We start from the raw sequence: 21,843 nt of genomic DNA, 5'->3' as shown, positions 1-21,843 counted from the left end.
CTTGGTCTGCATCTGCTATGGTTAAAGAGGGCTTTGTGCATCATGGACTGTATAGAACAATATACATTTTCAAAGCTCTGCTTTAAATTTGGTGCTCCCACACTGGATCACGGAACTTTGTTTATAGCAGAGGAAGCTAAGTCATCAGCTAACGCTAGCAAGATTGTCAGCAGTCTCATTAGCCCTGTGGTTGCATTACCTGCTAATTAGAGGTAAGTAATAGACTAATTACAGTAATAGACTAACTACAGCTTCAGTCATCAAGACACATCAAGCTGTACTACATTTGTAGTTATGGTTTGTAATAGTGTTGAGTTGGAGATTTTAACATGGGATCGTATGCGGATTGACTAATTTTTGGAGATTCTTATATAGCGCTGTATAGGGCTGCACAATTAATCGTTAGAAAATCGCGATCTCAATTCATACTTATGTGCGATCTCATTTCCAAATGACAACGATTTTAAAAAAAAAAAGAGAAAAAAAAAAGACGACGACGATTGTATCGCTTTTTGATCCGGGACGTAATCTGCATGAAAACAAGAAAATCTGACGTGTTAGAAATAGAGAATTAGAAAAAAATAGAGTCAACCTCATTAGAGAAACAGTTTTTGGCAGTTCTGCTTGTGTTTGTTTGATTTTTTTTAAAGCAGGTTGTGTTTTGCCACAGGGTATTGCCATCTTACTAGTAGGCGTAACAGCACAAATGTCAGTCACCGTGGATTTTTATCAAAATATTGTAACCCTGAAAACTAGAATTGTTTTTCACAATAACACACAGGGTTTCTAAATGAATTCAGTTCAGTTTTATTAATAAAGCCCTAATTTTACTACCATATCTCGCTAACTCTGGATTGTAAGGTAAACCCTTCCTATTATGAAGAAACGATTCCCAACCATGTGAAACACGAAGAACTAAGACGTTACTTATTACAGTTATTCATACGAGAGAACCATTCAAATTAAAATAACATGTTCTAACCACCGCCTATTTTATTATTTTTATTCACTATGTTTTTATTTATTCTTCTTAAAAAAAGGCTAATCTGTAACATGGATGTGTCTTTTTCTGGTAACAGGTGAATGAAATTGTAACCTGCTTTTAATAAAAGCCTGGCACAAATAAATTTCATCTTGTCTTTTAATGTTATACTTATTTTGTATAAGAAAATTGATATGTATTGCTGCTATTGCTGCCACATGATATGAAATCAATACAGAACACACATAAAAAGGGATAAAGTTATCCCTGTAGGAATATTGCACAAATATAGTACACAGAGTTTGACGTGAGGAGCTAAAAAAAAAAGTAGTGCTTTCTTTTGTTTCTTTTTTTTTTTTTATATTAATACCATTTCCTTGCAGTCTAATGCTAGTCTAATAGAACCCACAAAGTGCATTTGTGAGGTGAAGTCTATTTGTTTTATTGTAGTAAATTTTCTGAATGACAATGCAGCATCAGCAGAGTATGGAGGCTACTGGCTGCTGATGAGGAGGAAAACTACTCTTTAACTCTCGATTACAGAACCCCCCTGCAGCCTTGATAGCACAGGAACAGAATAATTTTTCTATTAAGATCTTCACATTTAATTATTATTCCTCATACTGAAGGAAATTGAATTCAACAATGCAATTTAAAAACAAATAAAACTGCGTATTGTAGAGGAGTAGGAGAGTCATCTCCCTGGTTACATGACCGCTGGTGGGTCTCAGCAGTGAACTGGAGCTTGTACTATAGATGTGCCATTGCATGGGTTTCCAATGGCGAGCAGCTTCATGCCAAGCCTTACATCACAAAATAGGATGGCGTGATTTGATGCACACTACCACTGGACTCTAGAACAAATTGTGCTTCATTATCTGGCAGTCTGAGATCGTTACCTGCATGACGCCATTGTGCCAGGTCTGTTTGGTGGAGGGGGGATAATGCTGTGGGGTTGTTGAACCCCGCCTAGTTCCAGTAAAGGGGGTAATTAATGCTTCAGCTTACTACAATATCTTGTACAATTTTTGTACTCCCAACTCTGCACGAACATTTTGGAGAAGGCCCTTTCCTGTTCCAGCATAAATGTGCTACAGTGTACGAATTAAAGGTCCATATAAAGACAATGTTGGATGACTTTGGATGTGGAAGGACTTGACTAGCCTGCACCGTGCCCTGACCTCAACCCCATCGAACACCTTTGGGATGAACTAGAATGGAGATTGCAAGCCAGGCCGTCTCGTTCAACATCCACGTCTGTAATCACAAACGCTCTTTAGGAGATTTCCTGCAGTCACACCCCAAAACTTTGCAGAAAGCCTTTTGGGAAGAGTGGAAACTGTTGGTGCTGCAAAATGTATCATACATCTTCATGTAGATGATATTTGTAGGTGGCCCAGTACTTTTGTCCATATGGAGTATCAGTGACTTAGGCTGGTAGACTTTCTCCAGCCCACACAGCTCATTATTTTTAATTAGCCATACCTTTTGTGTCATTAACTATCGAGCTTTAAACACAGCCAGATGTCTGATGTGGTATTTTTCCACATCATTTTATGTAACTCTGCAACCAAGTAGGACAGACACATTCCTTGCTAATTTCATTAACTTTGCTTTCCTTTATACACCAGCTAATTGGTTTTAGTTTGAGACACGGAAAAGTTAAGATTTTTTTCACGGCATTAAATGGTGTAACTCATTGGGTATATTTGGAAACCGACTGTGTATGTTCGCTCAGTCTAGCAGAAAAGTGTTAGGTTCAAGTGTAACTCAAATAACTAAATTATCTCCTGTGAATTATCTTATTTGACAGCTGACTCCTTCTAAGGATTCTCGTCATTCAATATTCAGGACCACCCTTGTTTATTCCAACCTGATAAAGTGACCTTAAACCAGAGTCAACTTTTAAATACATTGAAATGGGATGTTCTCAGAGTAATGAGACAAAAGCAGACGTCGTTCTGACAAAAACAGCAACATTATTTTAAATTCAAATGGGAAGACATTTATAGCCACACACAATCTTTCCAGTCGTCTATTAGTTGATGCCGTTTCAGCTTCAAACACTTGAGTTGTGGCTTTTCCATTTCTTTTTAATACATTTAAATATTCTGTGATTAAAGATTCATAGATGATGTTAGGAACCTGATGCTTGAGTTCATGGCTGGGAAAAGGAGGTTGCTATGGAGAAAAGCATCACCAACTTAATGAAGCCTAATATAAGATAGCTGCTCCTTTCCTCACCTTGACTGATGCCATGTAATAAACCACCGAGCCTTATAAAGTTATGTAGTGTTCAGAATGGAAAGGTGCTACTAGTCTTAATTCTAGAAAAAAATCAATTGCTGTCATTTGTTCTCATAAGATTTTTTAAAACATTTTTAATATTTCCAATATTAAAAATGTCACCAATTAGTATTTTCACCATTGCTCAATGGTTAGTATTCTAACAATAAACATCATTTCAACATTAAATTTATGGCATTTTGGCATGAAGCAGCAAGCATCATGGCTGAAAAATGAAACCAGTACGTGTGCTAAAACCTGCAGTTCCTCTAATGACCACTAGATGCTAGTGTAACGTGAGGGTTCACTAGATGGTTTGGAATCTCTCTGAATAATTAGGAACAGCAAGACGGAGACGGATAACTTTTTAGCAGCCTCTTTACTTTTAGCACACGGCAACAACAACCCACACTTCCTGTGTGCCGCCCTCATGAATACTTCACTGGCCTCTCAGAAGCCAGGAAATCTTATACTCAGATCAAAACAGGGAAAACAACCAGGTAGATATAACACATACTTATTACTGGTTTGAACATGCATGTCTAAACATTCAAACATGTAAACATGTAAATATCAAAACACGTAACCACCAAATAGCTACATAACTAGCTTTATAACCTTTGTAAACACCTCTTTGTATATCAAATTAGATTTAAATTTACTTCTACACTTTACACTAGTTTTAAAAATTGAGATTTTTTTTTTGACTCGGGACACAAAAAAATGAGTATTTTTTTCTCCAAAAAACAATATAAATTTTTCATTTCGGTGCTCTGAGCAGGTGAAACTCCTGTGAAAAGAGGTGGACATTAACCAAACCTTAACCCTAGGTTGCCAATAAAATGTTAACAGTTAAATATTCATGTCAGTATTATCCAACCTTGCGTTTGTCAGCCTGATCCTTTTATTGCCACTGTTTTTCAGGTTTCAGGCAGAGGGAAAGCTTCAGTTTCCTCTGCCTGTTGAAAAGTGGTTTTAATTACGTAGCTTTTGACAAAATTGCACTGCCTTTTGAGAGCCTCTGCTTTTGAAGTGGGTTCAAGAGGGTTCATATTGTAGAAAGTACAGTTATTGACTAAATTTAGCCTTCGCATTAGTGTGAAGAACTGTTTATGTTGCAAAAGTGTTTGTAACTGTAGAATTAGAAATGTCAGAAGGGACTTTAATTCCCTTAAAGCTGCCTCGAGACAAATAGAAAAGAATTCACAATTTTTCCACGTGAACACCAGTAACATAGTACCTTTAAAATACTACAGTCATTCAAAGTGGTTTACAACATAAAATTAAAAAGGAAAAAAACAACAACAATAATAATAATAATAATAATATCAATAAAAACAATAATAATAGCAATTATAGTACAGCTCTCTGGTGGTTTCATTTCTCGGTTCCTATGGGGAGCATAGTGGCTAAATGCATTATCAGCCTGTTTAGTTCCAGATCTGGGAACTACTAGGTAACCAGATGTTGCAGACCCAGTTTTCATATTTACACCCCAATCCATTTAAAGATTTTAAAACAATCAATTATACTTACTGGAAGCCAATGCAGTGAACTGACAACTGGAGTCATTTTTGTTACAATTCTAGCAGCAGCATTGTGAACTAACTGTAGCTGTCTAATAGTCGTTTAGGGAGGGCAATAAAAAGAGCATTGCAGTAGCCTTCCTTTATAAGAAATAAACGGAGAGAACCATCAACCAGGTTCAGAAGCTCAGAGCTCAGCTAAACTGTTGAAAGTAGTTTTAAGAAAACACTGAAGCTTGCTTTTCCTCTATTTACATTCAGAAGTATCTTCCTGTTTGCCCAATTCAATTATGACAGGTGCAATATCGTCAAAGATCCTGAGTTTCAGAGTTAAACTGATCAGGCTGGTCATCCACAGGCTAGCTGTGGCTGTCACTAATAAAATACCAGCATTTTCATTTAAATATATGTTTTAGTTGTAGGTCTTGCTTTATTTCCTGGGGTGATCAGCCCACTGAAGAAAACACAAAAATTAATAAACATTAATAAAAGTAATACTAAGGCCACTTAGCGATCAGTAGCTCTAGTGTATTACCATGAATGTGGGGGTTATGGGTTAGCTGCTGTACCAAATCAAACAAAGCAATGAGTTATTTTAGTTTGCTGTCAGGAGGGTTGCCAATATGAAGATTAAAATTGCCAGTTATAGTCTGAAAAAGTCACCCAGTTGGATGACCAAGAAGTTTCCAAATACTCGTATCCAGCAGATTCCTAAAATCCAGCTGACGTAATTCACCACAGACTAAGAAAACAACTGCCTATCTCATACTTTACCCAGAGACAGGGAAGTCTTACTACATCTGAGTTGCCTTTGTTATATGTCACATGTAGTTCCTTCACTTTGCTTCTGAAGGATTAAACATAAAAGAGTCAATTCAAATGCTGTCATTTGGCAAATGCATGTTTCTAATCAGGAATTAAGTTTTTAATAATAACACGGATGTGATGAGCATTTTCTTCTGGTGCTGAATCTTACAGACATTCGTTTCAAGCTTGCAAATAAGGGGCAGATGGAATTAGCCAAGAAGTGTGTGGGGGATGAGAGATGTGTCGCTAGGGGTCGACGCCTTTTGTGGAACATAAGTCCCATTTATCCCAAATTAGGACGGGTGCGGCACTGGTTTGCTTTGATGTTCCTCTTGGCGGGGGCCTGGGTAGAGTGCGGGGGTGGGAGGGGTGCAGATTGCTGGAGTATAAACAGATGTTCAAGGCTCATCCTTTGAGGTGGTGATGAAACATAGCCACAGCAAGTCTTTGCATCCCACTGTCAGTTAGTTGACACAGAGACAAAGGCAGGGCTGCAGTTGCTACTCTAATAGTCCTGCATATGTACTTCCAACAGCAGCAGATGAAGCTTTTTGACCTATATATGTGCTGAAAGCTTTGATGTATTGCATTGCAAAAAAAGTTGTCTTTAGTAAGAGATAAGATTTAACGACACTCGCATGTCGTTAACCCGCATCAGAAAGGTATCGAACCGCAAGTTAAACAAACAGCACAACACAGACGAATGTATTAATCATACTGTATGTTTTGTTAACCTCATCGCTCCACATTTCAGCAGGTGTGATGTTGAACAGCTTGTCATATCAACATCCTGTTAATGTCAAAATGTTTTCTGGATTTTTTTCTGTGTTGAGCTTCATCTAGCTGGGTAAATTTTGTCTACTTTTTTGCTACAGGAATACGACGACGGCTACGGGACAACTTATGATGACCAAGGATATGAATCGTATGACAACAATTACAGTAATCAAGGACAAAAGTAAGTTCGACTTTTTACCGAAAGAGTCACAAGTATTACACATTTATTCCACGGATTTATGGGTAAATGTGCTATATACGACTGTTTTAATACATGAGGCACCAAGTACTTCATTGAGATGATGTATGATAATATATTATCACAGTGCAATACACCATGACTATCCTGTAAGCTGGAAGCAGTCCTCAGGAGCAGTGGTCCTCAACCCCCGGGCCACAGACCGGTACAGGTCCGTGAGTTGTTTGGTGCTGGGTCGCAAGAGTTGAGGCTCAGGTGTGAAATTTATGGTTTTCCCGTGTTGTAGTTGTGTGTCTTATTTTGAAAGAAATATTTACGCGTTACCATAGCGACCAGAGAGCATTAAGGGGCAGAGAGGAGGATGTTACTTTCAATGTTTTTGGCACATTTCAGGAGGATGCTGCTAATAAAGTTACACAATTACACAGTGAATTCGCGCTTATTATTATATTTACAAAATACCACCGTTTTTGTCTTGGTCGTATCATTTTGTTTTTGTTGCATTTATCCGTGACACCTTAAAGGCCGGTCTGTGAAAATATTGTCTGACATTAAAGCGGTCCGTGGCGCAAAAAAGGTTGGGGACCGCTGTTCAGGAGCATCTCCTAAATAAGAGACCCCAAGTTTAGAGCAGAATCGAGTTTGGCGTTAATGTTTGTTATCATTGTTATAATAATAATAAACACAAAACTGGCAACATGAAACATGGGTTAAAAATGTAAACATAAAAGCAGAGCAGCCCCTCTTTTCAGTCTAATTTTCAGTTAACCTGTCTGTCCACCATGACCTCCTCCCTTTGTGGACTTCATAGTGTTCTTTTTTGTGTTGCCTCAGTTTGTCATTTGCTCCAGAGAAAACTGCTGTCACCCGGCAGATGGTGCTGTCACAATGACTGGCTTGTAAAAATTGAGAATACAGTGCTAGAACTCATGTATTTATGCTAACAGTGGAACAAATGCTGCTGTTGGAGATGGTGGAAATCAAAGGCAGTAAATATTGGACTTTAGACATAAACAGTTTTCTAAATACCCACAATCTCTTGTTTTCTGCTGGATGTACAGGGTGGGCCATTTATATGGATACACCGTAATAAAATGGGAATGGTTGGTGATATTAAAGTCCTGTTTGTGGCACATTAGTATATGTGAGGGGGCAAACTCCTCAAGATGGGTGGTGACCATGGTGGCCATTTAGAAGTCGCCCATCTTGGATACAACTTTTGTTTTTTCAGTAGGAAGAGAGCCATGTGACACATCAAACTTATTGGTAATGTCACAAGAAAAACAATGGTGTGCTTGGTTTCAATGTAACTTTATTCTTTCATGAATTATTTACAAGTTTCTGACCACTTATAAAATGTGTTCAATGTGCTGCCCATTGTATTGGATTGTCAATGCAACCCTCTTCTCCCACTCTTCACACACTGATAGCAACACCGCAGGAGAAATGCCAGCACAGGCATCCAGTATCCGTAGTTTCAGGTGCTGCACATCTCGTATCTTCACACCATAGAAAATTGCCTTCAGATGACCCCAAAGATAAAAGTCTAAGGGGTCAGATTGGGAGACCTTGGGGGCCATTCAACTGGCCCACGACGACCAATCCACTTTCCAGGAAACTGTTCATCTGGGAATGCTCGGACCTGGCACCCATAATGTGGTGGTGCACCATCTTGCTGGAAAAACTCATGGAACGTACCAGCTTCAGTGCAGAAAGAGGGAAACACATCATCATGTAGCAATTTCAAATATCCAGTGGCCTTGAGGTTTCCATTAATGAAGAATGGACCCACTATCGTTGTACCCCATATACCACAGCAAACCATCACTTTTGTTGTTCCAACAGTCTTGGAGGGATCCATCCAATGTGGGTTAGTGTCAGACCAATAGCGGTGGTTTTGTTTGTTAACTTCACCATTCACATAAAAGTTTGCCTCATCACTGAACAAAATCTGCTGCGTGAACTGAGGGTCCTGTTCCAATTTTTGTTTTGCCCATTCTGCAAATTCTGTGCGCCGATCTGGGTCATCCTTGTTGAGATGCTGCAGTAGCTGCAGTTTGTAAGGGTGCCATTTGTGAGTAGCTAATATCCGCCGAAGGGAAGTTCGACTAATGCCACTCTCCAGTGAGCTGTGGGCTCTTGCTGAATGAAGCTAGGACAGCCACTGATGTTTCTTCATTAGTGACAGTTTTCTTGCGTCCACATTTTGGCAAATCCAACACTGAACCAGTTTCACGAAAGTTAGCAAGCAGTTTGTTAACTGTAGCATGGGAGATGGGTGGTCTCGTAGGGTGTCTTGCATTGAAATCTGCTGCAAAGACCCGGTTACTGCGTTCACCAGATATCAACACACTTTTGATCCACACCTCAGGTGTTAACCTCTTCGACATGTCAATGGCTGTGAACAAAGAGAAACTTGTAAATAACTCATGACAGAATAAAGTTACGTTGAAACCAAGCACACCATTGTTTTTCTTGTGACATTACCAATAAGTGTGATGTGTCACTTCCTATTGAAAAAACAAAAGTTGTATCCAAGATGGGCGACTTCTAAATAGCCACCATGGTCACCACCCATCTTGAGGAGTTCGCCCCGTCACATATACTAATGTGCCACAAACAGGACTTTAATATCACCAACCATTCCCATGTTATTACGGTGTATCCATATAAATGGCCCACCCTGTATATTTAAGCAAAACAGTTGCAAATCTTTTTTGCCAAAAAAACCCTAAAATCTAAACGAAACATTCCCCACCACTCAACAAACTGTGCCAAAAATCCAATTCATAACTAATGTGACCCATCCAGGGTGAGTAATAGGAACAAAACTGCATTTGGCAATAGGGTGAAACATTAACACAGCACAATGCAACAGCATTTTTCAAAATGACCATAAAACTCAAACACCCCTTTTAAATGGCTGCACGAACAAACTGAATGCTACACCATGTCTTTTATGCAGCTTGAGTTCGTGCCAGGGCAGAAACTTGAAAATGACATTTATCTTAACAGCCTGAGTGAGTGCACTGAATTAAAAAGCAGTTAATATGCAACGAGTTGTATTTACATCTCTTGAAGGATTAAATGCAAGTTTTGATTGCGTTACACAAGGGCAGCGAGTTCACTACTTTCTGGGCATTTGGCCTTAAGTATGGAACGAGGATATGAGCTAACAATGAGATTTTGAAGTCTTGTGGGTTGAGAGCAGCTGGATTATGGTGTGCATATTGTTAGGAGTCGTTTATGCTGTTCTGCCCTGTTTGAAACTCAGAAGAATGCTTGCTGCTAATGAAGCCTTTTGTGAAGTGTGAAATGTTTTCACTGACCTTTGAGTCGTCCTTTGCGATATTCTCAGAAAACACCCGCTTCAACTTAAAAAATACAATTAGGTAGGTGTTGAAGATTTTATATGTCTGGGCCTGGTTGTTAGTGAGGAACTAATCTTTGAATCTAAGAGCTTAAAATAAACCTCTCTCCATAGCCTCAGTGACGTAATCACAGTTTGCTCCGAGGAATTCATTCCGGCTCATTGTGATAAACATATTATCTATGCTTTAATCATCCTTTAAAAATATCAGGTGAAAGGTGCATTTCCCTCAATGTGTCACTGCGGAATAAACAGTCTTTGTGGCATGCTGCTCCATTTAACATAGGGTCCTGAACAGCTAAATGTAGAATATTGATTTTCTTACATCCAGGCAGCTATCACACTCTCCAAGCCACACAAGGTCAAAGGCTTTCACTTTGGTCTTCCACTGTATTTTATCAGCGCACAATGCACTACATTTATGTAGGCCTGCCTGTGCCACTTCAAAGAAAGAATGATTGTTGCCACATTTAGGGTGTCAAAAATTGGATTGAATTGGCGGCAGCTGGGGCAAAAAAGGAAATCAGTCAGAGAGAACAAAAACAGCATTATTCTGTCTCCTGGCTTTTGTGAGTAGGGTGGTCGATGTTTTCTTTTGTAGAGGTGTCAGGATGTATGTCACCTCGGCTTCATCCATCTTTTGTGCCATCGCTCTTTTTTTCTCTTTTTTCCTTCGTCTTTTTTTTTTTTGTTCTCACACACACTCTGTCTCCGGCTCACACCGACTGCCGTTCAGAGCTTGAAATGTTGGCGGTTGGGTGTACACATGCTTGCCGGGGGAAGCGCCGGTCCGCCTCAGGAGTCTGAGGCTATTTGTTTTAAAAGCAGCCGCGTGAATAATAGTGGGGGTGTTTTGGTGGCAGCACGGGAGGAAAAGAATGGAGTCCATCAAGTAGAGGCTGGAGGCTGGGCGGACTCTGAGATTTTCATGTCTGTTATCTGGAGGGAGACGAAGCAGCTAATAGGGCCCAGACACAGAAGCCTTTGCCTCCAGAGACAGCTGATGCACTTACTTCCTCTCTTATTTGTTTGTCCTGTGCCCTGGATGTGGATCACAAGTTACTGCAGGCTGACATTGTGCGTGTATGAAACAGAAGCCTCATGCAGGGCCTGGGATAAGTGGTCTTGGGCAGATCAAATTTTCATTGTTTGTCCATAAACACAGGATATAATTCGTAGCATGCCCTCTTTGTTTGTCCTTTGTTTACTCTGACAGGAAGTATATTTAGAACTATGTTCATACCTTAAAAAAAACCCCAGTAATCTGTTTGTTACCTTTGATTGCCACTTCCGCAATTAAAACTGCAACAGAACGCTGTCCCATAACTCCGTCGTCACAGTTACAATCCTGTTTAGCTTTGTGATAGATAAAGGTGCATTATTTTCACCTTGAGGAAAGTCATAGCTGGTTCCAGCTGCAGCAGGGCTTTGTGGAGTGTGTGTGTGTGTGTGTGTGTGTGTGTGTGTGTGTGTGTGTGTGTGTGTGTGTGTGTGTGTGTGTGTGTGTGTGTGTGTGTGTGTGTGGACAACAAGTCTCCTAACAATGTTTCTCACAGCCTAAGGAGCTCCCAGTCACCAATCTGAGCCCCGATTGCATGGCAGGATTTCAGCTGCTGGAGGATAACAAGCAGAACAATTTACAGTCTCTCTGTCATGGTATTACCCGATGGCCTTATGCTAGAAACAGGGCTGCCATTTGTGAACACATAAGGAAAGAAAGAGGAGGCTGCTGATTTTAAACTGATTGCGATGCAGCGTCAGATACCTTTAGTAACTTGAACTGTTTTGTGCAGTGAATGCAATAAATGTTGCTGATCAGTTTTGTTCTTATAATATCTTATCCTATAAGACTTCATCTTACTTACACCTATTGATTCGGCCGAGTTGAAACGCATTACATTGATTTATACCACTATTATACACACAAACCGAAGAATTCATTCGTCTTTCTTCTTTTAGATTCTTAAACAGCTTCCTCTCCTGTCAAACACTCACTGATTAAACCATTTTTCCTACTAAATTATAAGTTGTTTAAATATTTTTGGGTCTTAAATTTAAACAGAATAAGAAATAATTTGCATTTGGGCATGTTTCCCTGCTTTCTAAAATTATGTAGATTAAGGATTCAAGGAGCTTTATTCGTCATTCGCATCACATGTTAACATGAGGTGGAACGAAATTATGTACACACGGTTCGGAGTGAAAGGAAACAAAAATAATGAAGAAACAGAATTTTTTTTCTTAAAGTTATAAATAAATAGTTGTTTTTTTTGGTTTTGTTTTGTTTTTTGTTTTTTTTAACAAACAGAAATGACAAGTAATAAGACAATGCAATAAATAATACTATAACTAGAGTGTAACAACCTGAGTACCAGTATGGAGTGTGGGTATAAATATAGCTGTAAATAAATACTTTAGCAGCAAAGGGCATAATGACCAGCATTGATAAAGTGACAGTGTCAGTAAGTGTCAAGTAGTGGTTAAGGTGCTACAATAACAGTTCTTGTCCATTTATGCACTGAGAAGTCTCACAGCTTCTGGAATGAAGCTGTTTCTCAGTCTGGTGGTTTTGCATTTAATGCTCCTCAGCCTCCTGCCTGAGGAGAGCGGGACAAAGAGTGTGTGTGCTGGGTGAGGGGGGTCCTTCATGATACAGGTGGCCCTCTTCCTGCATCTGGAGGTGTATATGTCTGTATATGCCAGAGCACAGAACACTCTCCACCGCACATCTGTAGAATGGGATGGGGATTGAGCTCTCCATCCCCGCACGCTTCAACCTCCTCAGGAAGTAGAGCCTCTGGTGAGCCTTCCTGATCAGGCTGGAAGTGTTTTTTTCCAGGTGAGGTTGCTATCCAGGTACATACCCAGGTACTTGTAGCTGGGTACTACTTTGACTGCAGATCCTCCAACGTGCAGGGGTGTGTGTGTGTGTGTGTATGTGTGTGTCTTCCCCTCCTGAAGTCCACAATCTTAGTCTTCTTCTCATTTAAGCAGAGATTGTTTTGCCTGCACCAGTTCTCCAAGTGTTCCACCTCCTTCCTGTAGCCGGTCTCATCATTGTTTGTGATGCAACCAACCACAGCTGTGTCGTCCGCGAACTTTACAATATGACAGCCTGGATGGTTGGGTGAGCAGTCATCTGTAAGCAGCGTGAACAGGAGGAGACTTAGCACCAGTGTTGGTCAAGTTACTTGAAAAAAGTAATCAGTAACTAATTACTGATTACTTCCCCCAAAAAATAATCCTGTTACTTTACTGATTACTTATTTTCAAAAGTAATTAATTACATAGTTACTTAGTTACTTTTTAAAACCACAATTTACAACCTGAAGAGGTGATAAAGCGATAGATCTTTCAGCCCAATTCTACTTTTTCTACATAATCCATCATACAAAATGTAATCAAATGGAAAAGTCTCTTTTTTTTAACTTGTTTTATCAGTTTTAATCTTTTAAGCTTATGCATCAAACAAAAATTTAATTATATGCAACATTCTCTGACTTGAATAAATTAGTTTAACATTTAAACCTATTTTCTGCACATTCCAGCACATAAAATAAAATATTTTTTGTGTTTACACTCACTCTTTCAAATAGATGCAAGTAAAACACAGCAGAAAATAAATAAAGTCAAAGACTAGCGGTCCTGTTGCTCTATTTTCACCTGTAAAGCAGGAGTAGGGTAGGCGGAGGTTTACCCTGGTGCAGGTGTGCCGCGGTCAGTTGAAGAATCCGCGAGTTTCTCTGTGAGTTTCCCATTACGTCGTTGCGCACTCGGTGCTTGCTTGGAGGTTTAGGGGTTTTTTTCGCTGTAAAAAGAAGTTTTCTTTCTAATGTTTTTGTCACTTTTTATGGAATCAAACTCAAAGTAAGGTCAGTACTTCCACGCTTTCAACGCTGCACGCTCATACTCTCTCCCGCACTCGATATGTGATCCATTGTTGATCTGCACAAAGCTGTTGTCACGAACGGCGCACTCGCTTACGTCACTGTCGTGAGACATTCTCGCAAAAAAATCACGGTTTTAGTAACACAGTGACGCAGCGTTCCTACAGGAAAGTAACGGCAATCTAATTACCGTTTTTGCAATAGTAATCCCTTACTTTACTCGTTACTTGAAAAAAGTAATCAGATTACAGTAACGCGTTACAAGTAACGCGTTACTGCCCATCTCTGCTTAGCACACAGCCCTGAGGGGAGCCAGTGCTGAGGACTCTGGAAGATGAGGAGACGTTGTGGATCCTCACAGACTGTGGTCTGTTGGTCAGGAAGTCCAGGACCCAGTTACAAAGAGAGGAGCTCAGTCCCTGGGTCAGTCATTTGTCAACAAGTGTCTGCGGGATAATTGTATTGAAAGCGGATGAGAAGTCCACGAAGAGCAAACGGACATAGGAATTCTTCTGCTCCAGGTGGGTGAGGGTGGTGTGAACCACAGAAGAGATGGCATCTTCTGTGACACTGATGGTGGCTTTGATGTGGGTCATAATCAGCCTCTCAAAGCATTTCGTGACGATCGGCGTGACGATTAAATGTTTACTTGAAAATTGCTAGTTGGAACCCTGCGGCTATGTAATAATCCACATTCTTCAAAGTGCCCTATAGGCGCCCCCCATATAATTTCAGACTCTTCTAATACATCCATCCATTCACATTCCTGTTTTCTTGCTAGCAGTTTTCTACTTTGCCTGATCCATTGCCACATTTCTCAGTGCATTACCACCACAAACTACCACTCAGTTCAATGTTTGATTAGCTAATGCTTTTTCACGGATATGCACAAACTGGAAACTTTTGAACATTATCATCAAAATGAACTTCAAAAAGAAGAATTAGTTGATTTAGTGATGCTAAAAGGTGTTTTATTTTAATATATATATTTGTAACTGATATTAAACCATGCATTTATATTTGCAAGTTTGTCTAGAGTTCCACTGAAGTGGAAAAAAGTAAGGCAGGAATGTCTTGTGGAGTGTAATCTTTATTTCGGAGTGTTTTGATCTGGGAACGGTTGGCTAATATTTGAGGAATTACATTAAAAAAATACAGATTTGAATTTCACAACAGCATAGATGGTAGTATAAGTTTAGCTTCCAGGGTAAAAAGTTTGTTAAAGCTGTAACTAAGCACTTTTTATCAAATTAGTAAATTAAGATAGAGTTTCATAATATCTTCTTATAAAAGTGTCCGGAGGTGTTTTATGAAGGCTTTAAAGTTACAAAACTCAAAAGTGGTAAAAAAAAAAAAAAACCACTTTGTCCCTTTACCTGAATCCAAGATGATAACAGGGATTTCCTTAAAAATATTCAGGTATGTATATTTATTCAGGAATATTTTTATATGTCCTCTAAAAGTAACAAAGAAAAACAGCTACAGGTCTTAACAGAGTGGGAGGAACTGTGAAATCTTTGGCATTAATACTTGAAAAACGACAACGTTTTAATGGGTTTAATTTTTTAGTTTGCTGTGGTTATTGTTACAGGGCTCATCAACTATATGTTTCTGCTTTGGATTGTTTAAATAAAAAAATCTGCACACAGTGGCTTTAACATTATGCTTAAATGCAGAATGCTGACACTTGTTTTACATCTCTGTGTGACATCGCCCCGCAGTGATAGAGATCTTAACATTCTGTGCCGTGTTTAACTTGCATAAAAGTGTTCTACCACACATTACTGTCTACAAAGGAAAAAAAATGTAGCCACTGACAAATGAAACAAGACAACCTGTGTAACTGTACTGTACACTCTGTGTCATACAGAACAGCCAGAACTGAGTAATTTAGACATAATTAAATTTGAAAGGCAAATAAGGCACTCGCAACCTTAAGACATAAGACTTGAGCTAAAAAGCTGTTTTTAGATGCCCTGAAGACATTTCACGACATTTACATCTTTCAGAAACGAGCTGACGCCTGGGGGAACCTCACAAAACGCTACCTCAGCATGACAGCCGTGGCAGTCGGTCTGCAAGCTCCCAGATCACAGCCTCCTCTTACCGTGTTTATACAACACAAAGCACTGAGCTATCATCATTTTTTGGAGAGGCAGCTTTATCTCTGGAGAGTCATTGAAAACTGCAGCACTCTGCTACCAATCAAGCTGTACGGTCAAGGAGGCTGAAGGGGGGGAGTACTTGTGAGGAGAGGGTCTTTAATTTTATTAGTGGAGAGGAGGGCACGTCTCTGTAGGGAAATGAGGAGGATGACAGCTGTGGCACAGCGCTGGCTGGACACTTGGAGAGGTCATGGTGAGGTGATTTCATGCAGCTCGGGTGTGATCAAAGTATTATTTCACATGCGGCACCTCAGAGACTTTCTCCTGCTGACACCTCGCACCTTCCCTTGCACCTTGCTTTAGTATGCTACATTGTAGGATGGATCCGGAAGCCGGTGGGCACAAGGATAGATCTGTGACAATGCTTTAAAGGGCAGACGCATCCCAGAGGAGCAACAGCAAGCCTTAGACAAGAGACGGACGGGAACTGGAACACAGGAAAGTGGCTCATTTTTCTAAGTTTCACAGTACTACTTAAAAAAAAAAACCCAAAACAATCTGCATCACCAACACGCACAGTGGATGGCGACCCTCCCCTACCCCCCCACAATGTCCAAGATTTGACTAAAGATTTGAGCTGAGCATTTTCTCGTCAGTGCTGTGCAAATTTGAAAGTGAACAACAAGGGACTGCGTGGTCGCACGGTAGCAACTTGTTAATTACCTCATATACCTGCACTAAAGTGTACCCTGCTTTAGCGGCCTTCCAATAATACTAATTGGGACTCATCAGAAAAGTGTTTAGTGACTGCATTGATTAAGCAAACTAAAACCTTTTTTTCTGTAGACTTTTATACAGCTTATCTTTTTCTGGCTTTTAGAAGGAATGCAGGTTGAATTGGGCATTACTTTCAGAGCCATCCGTAGTCCATAAACTGTCTTATCCGACTAACAATGCATATAACACAGGAAGGGATTGGGGTGGGCAACAAAAGTATACTTTTGTAATTATTGTTATTCTTTTTCTGTTGTGGATATAATCCAGTGGCAAAAATGGCTAAAGAAAGTCAAGTCTGTCCCGTATTCAAGTCAAGTCTGTCCCGTATTCAGCAAGTGAAAATAACATAAACAATAAAAGGTGAATCAAATGGACCATTATGGCAAGGCTGGGATGGTCAATTTGGTAAAGTAAATCCGTTGGGCATCTTTCTTCGCCTTTAGACAACAATTCTGATGGCAAAAGAGCCAAAGGGGACAGGCAAAAAAAAAAGGCTAAAAAAAAAAACAGATATCAGGGGTGCACAAAGCAGCATTTCGTTTATCTGTTGTGTAACATCAGTTTTGTTGCTCTTTTGTCTGGGATCACGTTTCCTAAATGTGAAATGTGAGTTTGTGCTCATTTAAATGGTTTAAAGAAGCTAAAGGATTTTTAAAAAGATGAGGTATTTATTAAATTGGGAATTTCTGTTTTTTCCTGGCAAAAGTGAGAACGAATGAACAACAAAAAATATTGGTACTGACCACGTTTTTAGCATTTTTATCAACCCAGAATTTCACAAATCTTCCATAGTTATTGTGAACCATGAATGCCTGAACAGAAAATATTTGACCTCAGTAAATCGCATGACACGGTGGGGTTAGGTTTCACAGTGGGTTCACCCGAAACCTTGGCTGATTGTGACCCACACCCGTTTTTCACACCTAATGATAGAGGATCATTAGGGCGTCCATGACCCTCTTGGGGACTCTCCCATAGGTTTTAAAATCTGGGACTCTCCACCAATTGCTGTTAGAACTGAAGAAGCTTCTTGGTTGAGAGGTGAAACGTCTTCAGGTAAACCTAAAGAAGTCCAGACGCTTTTCTTTCTGAGCTCCATAGACTACGATGACCTGGAAGACTGAGAACATTCACAGACAACAGAAAATAAGAGTAATCTGCTGTTTATTGTTGAGTTACTTCAGCCTAGAGCAGAGAGGTGGTCTGATCGACTAATGCAGAGACCGTTGTTGCCTTTCCTAGAGCCGCGCTGATAGCACAACTAAAACTGCTGGGAGGAAAAGTATTTTTAAAGGTCGTACATTTCCAGCTAAAGGGCGCTAACACAGCTCCGGACCATCTGCTGTCACTGGGCCATAATTGAGCATTTATGGCAACTGATGCCCAGAGTTTCTGTTCTGTGTTTGAATCAGGCATTAGTCCCACCCCACCGGAGAGAGGATTTGGCAGGTGTCTCGTTATTTAACCTCATTATTCAGTGGTTTTACCATTTTAGTGGAATTTCTTTCCTGTACTTTTTCTGTAACACGGGAGAACCACAAGCTGACAACTCAAGCTTAGCAACTCATGCATTCGCAAAGGCCCCGAATGATATGCATGTCAGCAGCCACTTGGTCTCACCTACAGTCTTTACAGTGTCTTTAACTGCATGGAGTGACTCAATGTGTTTGATCATTCAGCCTTCGTCATTGCTATCGCTTTGATGTCTGCGTGTTGTGTCAGAGGCCTCAGGCAGACAGTTAGTAAAACAGGAAAACTTGTGTTTTCTTTTTTTTTATTCTTAGTAGAGATTGGCTGCCTTAGCTGTCTGCTTCTGAAACGCCTGTGGTGGCGTCACAGATGCTGGGTACCTAATGCTTTTTTCAAGGTAGGCAGCTTGTCAACATAAGTGACAGGTGCTGGTGTGGGAATTACACCTTCTGAGGGAAAGGAGGGTGGGATTTACAGTACTCTGTGTCTCAGGACCAAAACTCACATGTTGTAAATTTAATGCTCCATAAGTCTTTCACAGAGTCCAGATGCTCAGAATGCAACATTCAAAACATGTTGAATTTTAAAGAATACAGTGCCTGACTTGACTGGAGCAGTGTTTCCCTTGGAGGAGGGTTCTTGTAGTTTCCAAAAAAGAGGCAAGCTCGAAAGAAGACTTCGTTGGAAAGTCAAATCTTTGCCGTAGGCCATTTTGTCCCTCTTTGTGACTCTGCGGCAGGGGGTCAGCAGTGGAGATAGCTTTGCAATCAGTCAGCACGCTGAGCAATCACCAGTGTATCCATAACGAAGGTTTTCATTTGAAATTATGTGAGCCTCATTTCATACAAAATGGTGGGGGGAAAAAAGGTTGTTCCACTTTCTTTCTGCCCATCTTATTTTCATTGTTGTGTTGTCTGTGAAAATCACTCAGCCGGTATAATCAGCGCATTCAGCGTGGGACATTTTTCATCAGCATTTTGCTTTTCAGCCTTGTGCCAAGAATGAATGAAAAACATGATTACACGGGGAGCATCAAGGAAGCACTTTTTGCTTTAGGAGTCCCAGTCATGATCAGTTAGAGTGTGCAATATGCAGGAACTAGGCTAACGGTAGAAAGGCAACCTCTCTCCACATCAGACCGCTGCGTATTATCTGTACAGCCCCTTGTAATGTCCTACTAGATTTCCTCAAATTTATCACAGCGGACTGGAAGACTAATGGCGATGGAAGAAAACAAAGTCCACAAGGGACGTGTACTACATCATTCAGATTTAACACTGCCATCTGTTTCGTAGTGCCCAGGAACAGCAACATCAGTGCTTAAGATGAAGCATTTACAGAGATGACAGATGTGAAGAGGAGAGGAAGGGTCTTTACCAGTGGAAATGCAGGCCTAGATTCAGATGCCTGATCAATGAGACACAAAGAGACACACTTATCTAATAGGTGTTGTTTTTGCCTCTCAGGGTTCATGCTTGTGCTTCAGACAGATGGGCTCTTTCTTTCCTGCTTTTCAGGGCAGTGAAGTTTGGGGACACACAAAGCAGCATACGCCTTCTGCTAATGAATGTCAAATCAAAAGCTGTCCTATTAAGAAAGTCAAAGCGCTTTTACACCTACGACAGGGTGATATCTCGACTGAGATCCACCCCAGGTACTTCATCTCATGCTTGTGTTAATGCCTCCAGCTGTGTGCGTCTGATGCGTCAGCGATGGTTCAGTTCAGTTCAGTTCAGTTCATTTTTATTTCAAACATTTCAAACATGTGCCTTCACAATCATTACAAAATATCATTCCATTATTTGTTTGAAAAGGAGTAGGCTGAAGTATTTACTTATTTGTCCCTACCCCCTCAAGTTTTACCTCTCATTCATTTAATTTTTTTTTGTCTTAAATTAAACAAACAACATATGAAACATATAAACATATGAAGTAAAACAAAACATAACATACATAAATCAAAAACAAGAAATTAGCAAGCCCCACCACAGTATAGTTTCTTTCATATGAAAAATACAGAATGTGTATATTTGCAGATACACAAGTTATGGAAAAACAACAAAACAAAACAAAAAAACAACCAAAAAAGAACCACAACACCATTACCAGCAACATTACCATCCTGGGTTAACCCCGTTTTCTTCATTCTTATACTTATTTAAAATTAGGTTTTTATATTTTAAAAGACAGTCAAAACTGTTTTATGTTTTGACTGTCTTTTATTTCTTCTGTTAGACTGTTCCATAATGTAACTCCTGCAATTGAGATTGACATAGTTCTTAAAGTTGTTCTAGCACTTTGTATTTTTAAATTCCATTTCCCTCTTAAGTTATACCCACCTTCTCTTTCTATGAACAATTTACAGATTTCTTTGGGAAGCAATTTATTTCTGACTTTATACATTATTTGCGCTGATTTAAGCTTCACCAAGTCTTGGAATTTAATAGCTTGCATTTTGACAAAGAGTGCATTTGTATGGTCCCTGTACCCTACATTATGGTGAATTTATACTGTGTAGATATATCAGTGTATAAAGTACATTGAACTAAATCGTATTCTGTGAAAGATGTGAAAGATACATATATCAATACAATAGAATAAAAAGGAGTCTGTATCATCTATAACTTTGTTTAGTATTTGCTGCATTTTGGGGTGAACTGCATTTAACAGGCAAGTGCATACAGGTGGTGAAGGAGTCGATAGCAGTTAGGGCTCTGCCATATCATATCATCTGCAGTAATACCAGTACAAATTTTTGCAGTATGTAAATGTGCCTAAAAAGGAGCAACTTTAACAGCCTCCAATAGAGTAAAGTAGAAAATATGCAAGAAAACACTTCAGCACTTGAGGCAAACATAGGTAAAAAAAACAAACGAGCATCATAAGCTCCAGTCGCTAACTGTACTCCATATGATGGATTCAAAGGTGGATAATAATTTCTGATTCGGTTACATTGTGGAAAAGAAGAGCTTAAAGCAGCTGGTGAAAAACCTTAACACACAACATCCTTGGTAGAAAATATCTTTCACTTTTTTCATATGACACCATTGTGCATGCTCCTGATGAGTTTTAAATTTAAGTTTGTTATAGTTGTTTTAATAGAGTCACACTCTATTGAATACTACTGACTGCAGAAAAACGGGATAGAGAACGCCACTCATTTACCTACACTTATACATTCCAGACATCAATAAATGTTCAGTATTTTCTTTTCTGTTATCACACATTTTTATGAGATATTGCAATATAATTTTGAGGATATATCACCAAACCTTAGTTACAGGACAAAAGCATATAAAGCAAACAAATGTTTATGGACAAAGCAGAGAAGAGTGGGCCAGAGCGTGTGACTGGACATGTGGAGAACTGGCTGTGCAGAGCAGCAGGGTAACCATAGCTGACCTCAGCAGAGAGTCCAGAGTGTCGAGGACTCATCTAAGTAAATAAAGAGAGAAATGTGGAGAAGAGCAGCTAAATCAGATGGGTTTCAGGCCTGAGGAGCAGAGCTGGAGGGCTGAATACTGAGGCGGAGCAGTGGTGATGATGGATGGAGTGAGGCTGCAGGTCCGGTGGCAGAGGTGGACAAGAGATGAACTTTAACTGCTCTATTTTTACAACATTTAATTTATTAAAACGTGCTTCTCAGTTTGTTGTAAT

General features: G+C 39.7%; 1 protein-coding gene across 4 annotated transcripts in view; it reads left to right on the top strand.

Annotated features, from left to right (window-relative positions):
- The window catches only part of khdrbs3 (KH domain containing, RNA binding, signal transduction associated 3), a 204,896-nt gene that overhangs the window by 169,531 nt on the left and 13,522 nt on the right, over nucleotides 1-21,843 (top strand). For all 4 annotated transcript variants that reach the window (XM_085445807.1, XM_085445806.1, XM_085445805.1 and 1 more), the window contains one exon: nucleotides 6,477-6,559. In XM_085445807.1, the coding sequence (XP_085301933.1) occupies nucleotides 6,477-6,559 (83 nt within the window). The remainder of the gene's footprint in view (nucleotides 1-6,476; nucleotides 6,560-21,843) is intronic.

This window comes from Copadichromis virginalis, linkage group LG22 (assembly GCF_057382275.1).
Source record: "Copadichromis virginalis isolate Kocher_CV1m ecotype Utaka linkage group LG22, C_Virginalis_male_GT1.1, whole genome shotgun sequence".
NCBI classification, from domain to species: Eukaryota; Metazoa; Chordata; class Actinopteri; order Cichliformes; family Cichlidae; genus Copadichromis; species Copadichromis virginalis.
Note: the sequence above shows the minus strand (reverse complement) of the source record. Positions and strands in the feature narration are given on the sequence as shown.